The sequence below is a fragment of the Rhamphochromis longiceps genome, linkage group LG18, assembly GCF_057381845.1.
Source record: "Rhamphochromis longiceps isolate RC_006_pf linkage group LG18, R_longiceps_female_GT1.1, whole genome shotgun sequence".
NCBI lineage: Eukaryota > Metazoa > Chordata > Actinopteri > Cichliformes > Cichlidae > Rhamphochromis > Rhamphochromis longiceps.
In genome coordinates this window covers 13,256,884-13,266,258 of record NC_140574.1, presented here as the reverse complement: position 1 = coordinate 13,266,258, position 9,375 = coordinate 13,256,884, and the positions used below count along the sequence as shown (strand labels likewise).

Genomic DNA, 9,375 nt, shown 5'->3' with positions numbered 1-9,375 from the left:
CATGCCTTTGTGCCTTTGTCTGCCACCCTCATAATAATACATATACTGTATTTTGAGCAGTGACTGTGCCCCCCAGTCTCCTGTGTCTCGTTCCTCTTTTCCTGTGAAACATTTGCAGTTGTGCAGGGCTGCAGTTAGCAAGTATGACTTCCTGGATATCAGTTCTTTTCATTTTTATTTTTATTTTTTTTAGTGCCAGGCAGCCTGTTTCCTCTGCAACTGGAGAAGTTTATCATCAGTTTTCTGTCAGAAACAATAATTTCACAGACATGATCTTTTCCATACCAAACCACAGGGTTGTGCCTCTTTTTGTCTGGATTTAATTAAAGTGAAAATTAAAACAGCTAAAAGTCAGACTTTCTTTGTGTCACAGTCACTGGGCCATTGACACACTTTTGGCTTCATCACTGTTTTGTCTTGAGTTTGTTTCTTAGTTGCTGTGTTTAGTTTTTGTTCCCGTTGCTGCTATGTTTATTGTTTATAATATTCCTTCTTTCAGTTTACCTTGCCTCCTTGGTGGTCCCCATGTGTTGTCAAGACTCAGTCAAGGATGTTCCCCTGTTTAGTCACTTCCTGTTTTATTTTGTAGCCTTGGTCTCGTGCTTTTTCTATTTAATTTTACTTTCCTGTGTCTCATTATCCCTGATTTGTTCCCGTTGTGTCTGCCACCCGTTTGCCCCGTGTGTCACCCTGTGTCAGGGATCCTTTGTTCCCTACTTCCTAGCTCCCCCACATTTATTCCTTCAACTTGAATAAAAGCTTGTTTTCTTTTGACGCCTACCTGTGAGTCAGCATTTGGGGTCCTTTCCTCCATTACTAAATATGCATGAAGTTTCATGCAGGTTAGTGTCTTTAAGGTGCCTCACAGATTAGGAAGGCAGAAAAATATGAAAAATATATATATTTGAGGAACTAACAAATGAAACCATGTTAAGTAAAATCAAGTTTAAAATAACAGCTCAGTTTAAAGTCCAGGTTTGTGTTGTCTCTGTTTCTGTAAAATGTGCAGGAAATTAGGTTTTATGATCACATTTTGGGGAATAAATTTTTTAAAATATTTATAGGTGCAAATATAAGCAGCTGCTAACTTATCATTTTTTGAGTGTAACTTCAGTAATTTTGATTTTCATCTTCATATTTGTTGTCTGTCTTTCAGGAAAAAATAAATGTGAAGGAGGGAGCAGTGATCCAAGAGATCCAACAAACCCAACGATGTGATTACATGACCAACCTGTTACTGTTTGAACAGAGTATTTATTTGAACAGGTGCCAGCGCTCACACTGGCCCCCTATCATGACACAGAGGTGGGACCCATGATCGATAATGAAGTGATGCAAGCATTTGAATCTTTAAAAGAACCTCAGAGGCTGAGTTCTTTCACACAGCTGATTACCTGCAAATAAACAGTCAGTGGCCGTGATTCTTTGTTTCTTCTCTACATTTATTCATTCTTTTCACATCTCAGGCTCTTTCTGTCACTAACTGACACTCACATCATGTTTTGCTCAGTGAACTCCAGCATGAACTCTTGCTGTTTGTTTTTTATTCTCTGCAGGTTGAGGTGAGAAGATGAAGCCTGCACAGGTGGTTGCATTGACTCTACTGTCTGTTGTTGCGATCGGCGCTCAGGTCTTGAGGTTGGGCAAATGTCCCCAGCCTGCTGTTCAGGCCAACTTTGACGCCAACAGGGTGAACACTAAATTTTTTCCTCTTCTACTGTTTATGTTGTGGGACATACAGATGATATCTATACACCTGCTTTTCCTACAAACACAAAATATTAATTACGGGCTCTCCGAATCTCGTGCTTCCTCTACTGGAAAATGGTATGAGATCCATAAGCTACCCACAAGCTTCCAGAAAGGCCAGTGTGCCACTGCTAACTACACCCTGTTGAGTCCTGGAGTCATCGAGGTCCTGAACACTGAGCTTCTGTGAGCAGCTAAAATATTTCCGTTTAGATCTGACACTTTGAAAATGTTTTAATTTTTAAGAAAACTTCTGCATAAACTCAGAAGGACACATGGTCCTTGACATAATTGTAATAATCTGAGGGCTTTTTATTCTTCACACCAACGCATCATTCTACTAAAAACAGCATTACCGTACAACTGCTTGCTTCTGTTTTTTAAATCCTCGTTCTAGACGTTTTTGCTTCAGATGTTTTCAACGTCCCGGAACAAAACTCATGCCTCATGAACGCGCAGGGTCACTGGCTGAACCTTTGTACTGTTCCAGAGTTATACAAAGAGAGCATTTTGTAGAAAAAAATATATAATTGAAGGAAAGTACACGAGTAGAATTAATTTCTATTTCATGTTTCATTTTATTAGCGATAATGGAACCGTTAACGCCATCGTCGGCTCTGCCAAAGTCAAGAACCCCGCTGAGCCTTCCAAGCTTGAGGTCTCCTTCAACAGTAAGTTGTCATAAATGACTTTCAATTTCAGTTATGACAGATTCAAGTGAGCCACATATCCCTGCTGTTTTCACCTCTCCTGCAGACTCTCCTCCCGGCCCCTACTGGGTTCTGTCTACCGACTACGACGGTCACTCTCTGGTCTACGGCTGCACCGACTACGGCTTGTTCCGTGTGGAGCTGTCCTGGATCCTGAGCAGGAAGCCCACCCTCTCTAAGGGGACCCTCGAGAAGCTCCAAGGCATCCTGTACTCTGTCGGAGTCAGCGTGGAAAACATGGTCCCCACCAACCAGGACGAGACTTACTGCAGCCCAGTTAACCAGTGAACCAGTTAAGGTACGCTCCTACTTCAGCCCACAGGACTGTGAGGCACAATGATTGCATGCAAAGACAATGCAACAATAAAGCTGTGTGAAGAAATTTCATGTTGTCCATTTTAACATTGCAAACACAATCTGCACCTTTTAAAATCTAAAACTAGGATTTAAATTCCAACAATGCCCAGAAGACAAAAGTCCCAATTTCTCTTTCACCTTCAGCACTTTTCTTTTCAACTTTACTTACTGCTGATGGGGCTCGACTCCTTCTTAAAAGCATGTTTTTAGCCTTCTTCCTTTCACTGGTTAATTTCAGAGTTGCAAAGTTAGATGTCAGTCACATGACGTTTTTGTTTTTTTTGTCTTTTTTCCTAATAAAACTTAATGATACACTTTATTTTTATTGCCACTTAAAAAACAAAGTGCTCCATGAAGGAAAACAGACTTTTTTTTTTTTTAAAAGCCCAATTTCATCTCCATTAAGCAACAGTGAAGGCAAAGAGGATGAGGATGAAACCTAACAAATGAGCAGCTCCAGTTAAAAGATTTAGACATAAAAAAGCAAAAACCTATTCTAGGGAACAAGGTGAAGGAAACTAAAAAAGGAGAGAAAAGTCACTTAAAGCCCAATTTTAAATACTTCATTAATAATGTGTACCCTGACCACCGCTTAAAATCCTTTTTATCCCTTTTTGTCATTCTTGATGTGTGCCACTGACTCCACCCCGGCTCACGGACACAAATGTACCCCAGTTTGATCCCAGCTTCACTAAAGCACAATTTTAAAAATAGAAAATTGCCTTAAATGAATGTATTTATTAGGTGAAATAAAGTTACCCCAAATAAAGTTAATTCACTCTAATGCAGCTGTCCTTAAAGATGTGTGTTGGTTCAGTTGTGTGTCAGTGTCAGCAGCTGTATATTGAGACAGTAAACAAAAGGAATGCAGTGAGAATGGTCCACTTTTATTGGTGCAACAATATAAATATTGACCAAAGAGTTCAAGCAGACATTATATTAGCATATTAATTAATCTTGTATTATATCTGACAGTAGGCCCAATTTTTTTATTTTATTTTTTATGCATTGACCTATCATGGAGACATTCAGTGATAACCACAGCACATGTTTACTCGTGCATGACTCTGCAGTGATCTCTGTCCTGATTGGTGTCAAGCAGCTTCTCCACACTGGCTCCAAAAGATGACAGGATGCTCTGCAGCTCCTCCAGGGTCTCCTTAGGAAGGCTGGGATTTCTGCTCAGGATCCAGATGAACTCCCCATGTAACGATTCGATTTCAGTACAGCTGTAGACCAGGGCGAAGTTGTCGTAGTCGGTGGACAGAACCCAGTACGGGGAAGGAGGGGTGTCTGAAGGTGTGTAAAAGGGATTTTTGTACAATTCAGCTCTCCAGTTTAAAATGTTTAATATGTGTGTAAAAACAAAAAACAAGGGTCCAGACCCTCAAAGAAGGTGACCAGCAGCTTGGCAGGCTCAGATGAACTTGCGGCCTTGGCAGTGCCGTTGATGCTGTCAATGGTACCGTCAGGACTTAAGCAGATAAACAGTTAAAAGTTAGAAAAATACTTTTTATATTCAGACTGTTCAGAGTCAAAGCAACATATTTACTCTTCAAAAGTACTTTTCACTTTATTTAGTATTATTTGTTTGTACATGTAAAATTCAAGTTCTCAGGTCTCAAGTCAGCAGGTGATTTGTCATTTCCTTAAAGGGTGGGCTGGTAGTCAGAGAACACCACAGCCATTAACAATCAGACAAGGCTGGGGGGGGGGGGGTTCTTTATTAAGTTCATTCATGTAGCGCTTTTCACAGACATGAAAGTCGCAAAGCACTGCACAACAATTAAAACACAATATCAAGAGAGAATCGTGTTAAAACAGAACTGAAAAAAAAAGTGTCAGCAGAAGGCTCGATTAAGCACCACTGACTGCACAGAGTCATTTAAACTGAGCTTGAGTGGTAAACTTTTATGGATTGGATTCATTTTAGGATGAATCCATCTTCTCTATAGACTTATTCATTTACTGGTTACACATTATGGTAAAACCTAAACTGTGTCTCACCTAAAATATTTTTCAGATGCAGTCTGAGGTTTGAGGAATAACCATTTATTGTGAATGATATTTTAAATCCAAGAAGAGACTGAAGAGCAGGACTGAGAGGACACAAATCTGCCTGCCCTTCCAGCACCACACACAGCACCATGGATATATCCATATCTTTATCTTTTACATGTATTCCAGAGAAATGGTGCAGGACAAAGACTCTGACTTGTACAAACATTTTTCGGATAACGGATGTTATCCAAAGTGCTCTCAGGCACTGAAGTACTCACAGCAGCTCCTTGTTGAGGACACCAACGACTCCTGGGCTTTGCAGGCTGTAGGTGGCAGTGCTGCACTGGCCCTTCTGGAAGCTGTTCGACAGTCTCTGGATCTCATGCCATTTACCAAGATACTGTAGAGGGAGTTGAATTGGTTTTGTTTGTGAGGCAGATGTGCACACTGGACATCCCAGTTTACCTTAATGAAGATAAATTAAAATACAGCTCAGAGTGAGGAGTTTGGTATTCACCCTTGCAGCATCAAATTTCTCCTGAACGGCAGGCACGGGGCATCTTCCTGGTTTTATAGACTGAGCACCGGCTGCCACAATGGACAGCCAAGTGAGGGAAATCACCTGGATGGCATTCATTTTTCTCCACAACCTGTAAAGAACAATGAAAAAAAGTTTGTCAGCTTTTAAAGATAAAGCATAAACAACAGGGGGTACATGCGGGTGTTACTCACTTGCCTGTTTTACTGGGTAGTAGTGACTCTCTGTGTTTTCATTCAATGTTTATACACCTGCCGTGATCAGCCCCGCCTTGCTATTAGCATGTGAGGTTATTTTGAGGAAGCAGGTATGAGATGCTCAACATCTGGTCCCATTCTCAACTACTCCAGAATTGGGGCCTCAGACAGAAAGAGATTAGTTTCGTGTGAAAGTTAGATAAGTATGCAGAACTTGACTGTTGAATAACAGTTAAAGAAAAATATAGTGGGAACCAAAGGTGATTATGTATAATATAAGATGGCTTCCTTTGCTTGTGTGTGCCCCATCTAGTGGCTGGAACTGGTGTGCAGAGGAGATAAGAGGGCTGCAAAGGATTGTCTGAAAACAGCAGGTGCTCTTACTGATTAATCATAACTTAATGATAACAAGTCATCATTCATCATTATTGTATACTACAAAACCTTTTTTCAATTCAATAAAAACAAAAATATTAATAAATACATCTTAACTGCTAAAACATGGGATAATTGCATATGACAAATTTTATGGAAATCGTTTTATGTTTCGGATCTCTGAAAGAAATAAAAATGGCCAATATATTAAATTGTTAAATATCGGTGTTGGTTTTAGTCTTAGAAATCTGTTATTTGTCAGGTTCTATTAACACAATACCATGAATCGGTTTTCATTTTTTTTATTAAATTTGCCGATTTTTTTTAACTTCATCTAATTTGTCATTGCAGAACAACACAGTTTTCTAGTGTACATGTGAAGAGATCTATTTTTGCGGATAGCCTTGACACAACATACCTGATGTGTCACACACAAAACTAACTCTAACCTCCAGATATGCTAAAATAATTGAAACCTTTTTCAATGTTTCCTCCAGTCGGACACACAACAATATCTTTTTTGGATTCATTGTTTAAGTTCAAATGTATAAAATCAGCACATCTTCACAGTTTTTGTTCAGGAACTCCAACACAAACTGTTATTTCAGGGAGTCTTGATCCTGAAGAATCCTACTATATCTCACAGTAATCAAGACCTAAACAAGATTTCCACCAGCCACAAAAGACGTAATGCTTCCAACTTAGAGGGATTACGGCTTCAGTACAGTCGTCATTTGGTGTGGAGAAGAAGACAGGAAAGGCAGGTGATCCGGACACCAGATTGTTGCTGTAATTAGAAGATGGATGGTGTCTGTACTGACCCAGTGAATTTATAGCCAGACCCGTTTCTTGAGGTTAAACCTGCTCTGATCCCTTTGCCTCACTGTGACTCCATAATACTGGGTGCAAGCAACTTGGACAGAAATCCCTTATAAAAAGCTTACCCCAGGAGATTCCTAAATTAGCGGTTTAGATGTCCTAATGCTTTGTTCTCTTAATTCTTAAGTACTTTATTAATGCTGTTGTTTTTATTTTATTTTTAAAAAGAACTTAGTTGTCTCCCAAATCACTGCTTAAACACACAAGAAATATGCTGACCCAATTAAAAAAAAACATAGGAATACTAAATAATGTTACTTCAGCTGGTTCATCTGATACTCTTAGTTTAGTGTATTTTATCACCTAAAATGATGTATAACACAATATGTTGCATATCATAATAATCTGACAATACTATAATATTGGCCATATTATATTTACATTGCCACAGTGAGTTGACTTTAGTCTCATGAACAACATTAACTAATTGTTATTTACTAACTAATCTTAAATGACTGTTCAGCACAGAAATGAAGCCCAACAATCATGTTTTACAGTCCCGTGGTCTCAGCCTCAGATACTCAACTAAAGTGATGTCATGACAAAAATGAATGACCAACAAAACATTTTTCTCCTTCATTTCTGTCAAACAAAGCTGTATGTAACGTGTCTCGCGGTTCGTATCATGGTTGCTAGGCAACCTGAACAGCGCGACGAAGCGTATACCGTCCCATTTCACAAGCCTCTCACTTCCGCACTTCTCGTACTTATAGTACGCACCGTACGTAGTACGCGTAGTGCGCGTACTTCAAGCGTGCAGTCTCTTAATTGGGACACAGCCGTTGAGTAGCTAATTTAGCCATTTAAATCAGCTGTGTTGGTTCGAGGACACATCTAAAACCTGCAGGGACACCGGCCCTCGTGGACTGAGATTGCCCAACCCTGGGCTAGTCCATGTTATAGTATTTAACGCAAATAAAAAAGTTTAAAGACAGCCCTGAGAACTCTGGCTAACCCTGAAAGAAAGGTGTGATACACCCAGGACAGGTTCACGAGTCTATCGCAGAGCTCAGATGATACTCAGATAATTATGCATGCTCACATTTACACCTACTAATCAGCTGATGTAACATGCATATCTTTGGACTCTAGGAGATAGCTAGAGTACCCACAGGGTTCTCCTGGTGCCCATGCAGGCACAGGGAGAACATGCAAACTCCACAGAAGAAGTGTTATGTGCAGTTTGAGTGTTATACTAATTAGTACTGCTGTTGTGGAGTGACACAGAACCACTGATGCACCGTGTAAATAAAACTGGGTGCCATCTTTTGCCCACGGCTGAGATTGTTGGTCACACCTATGGTAGGATGAAATTCTCTGGAAGAAACCTTCCTTTACAAGGAAAATGAAGAATTGTCACGTGTTAAACTGATGTTAAATCACTTAAATTGTATTTTTAAAAAACTTGTAATGCAGTTACAATCAGGCTTTATAGTGCAGTGCAATCACTGCTGAGAAGCACTTACACTGATGATGTGACCTCTGCAGTATTGCATGGGAATTTGGTTGATTTAGCACTGTTAAATGTGAGTTTACATTAAAAAATAAAAACCTAACACATTAGTAACATCTCATTGGTGGTGGATTCTAACATTTTTGGTCCACTGTATATAAAAATAAATAGTTAAAAGTCTCTACTTTTCCCTTTTTGCCTTTAACTGATGTATTTGGCATGTATATGATGAGCAGTCAGAGTGCTCAGCTCTCTGGAGGCTCATTGCTTCCTTGCAAAGAGATACAGAAGCACCAGACTGTCCCACTCCATTTAAAATGTCCTACCAACCCACCACCTGTGTCCCTCCACCCCCCACAAACCCCAGGCATTAAGGAAAACATCATTCCTAGAAGTGCAGCTCTATGCTGTAAGCGGCTGGTGAGCACAAACTGTCAGATTAAGAGGTCTGAGAGGATGATCTGGCCAACATTTAGTCGGATTTCTGCCAAATTACCACCAAGCATGTTTGGGTCAGCCCTTTGGCACCCTGTGGAGAGCAATACTTCTGACATTCAAACTAGACATGTGAACAAACAACAAAAACTAGAGCAGTAGGAGGTCTGCAACCTGCGCCATGCAGTTTCCCTGCAGGTGGCCACAGAGCAGCTAAGGACGGGTTGGTCACTTAACTACTGGAAAAGGAAGCTAAGCATTTAGGTGTCTTAACTATGGCCTAAAGTGCTAACAAGGGATTAGTGAGGTGAACGTTGAAAGAGGTTTAGCACTCCATGCTTAGGGCCAGTGCTGCTTCAGTAATTACACATCAGTTGCAAGGTGCAGCAAGCAGTTGGATGGGAGATCATAGTGATGTCAGGGCAGGGAGGGCTTAAAACAGGAGATAAGGCCAGCTAATGGAGATGAAATGAATCAGTATTTAACAGGTCTTTTTTAGTTAAGGCAGTTAGCTGGCAGCAGACTGAACTCAAACCACTTGGCCAGAAATCTAAGGAGGCCATTTAGTTGGACGTGAAAGAGGGAAAGACGAAGATCTGTGAGCTCGCCAAAAACTTTTTGGGAAACATTTTTAACTTGATTTTAGTTTATTGGCTTTTTCATTTTTCTGGAATTGAGACA

At 40.2% G+C, this 9,375-nt stretch overlaps 2 protein-coding genes across 2 annotated transcripts; one reads left to right on the top strand and one right to left on the bottom strand.

Moving 5' to 3' along the window:
- The first annotated feature begins 1,023 nt into the window (after positions 1–1,023).
- Positions 1,024–2,747, top strand: LOC146647859 (apolipoprotein D-like). The gene is made up of 5 exons (XM_085389507.1): positions 1,024–1,407; positions 1,557–1,692; positions 1,816–1,935; positions 2,335–2,420; positions 2,506–2,747. The coding sequence occupies exons 2-5, from the start codon at positions 1,571–1,573 to the stop codon at positions 2,745–2,747; spliced, it is 570 nt and encodes a 189-aa protein (XP_085245633.1). The 5' UTR covers positions 1,024–1,407; positions 1,557–1,570.
- A 945-nt stretch (positions 2,748–3,692) lies between these two features.
- Positions 3,693–5,528, bottom strand: LOC146647858 (apolipoprotein D-like). Its single transcript, XM_085389662.1, has 4 exons — positions 5,335–5,528; positions 5,096–5,217; positions 4,202–4,290; positions 3,693–4,109 (listed from the first exon to the last, which is right to left on the bottom strand). The coding sequence occupies exons 1-4, from the start codon at positions 5,452–5,454 to the stop codon at positions 3,868–3,870; spliced, it is 573 nt and encodes a 190-aa protein (XP_085245788.1). The 5' UTR covers positions 5,455–5,528; the 3' UTR covers positions 3,693–3,867.
- Between the last annotated feature and the right edge of the window lie 3,847 nt (positions 5,529–9,375).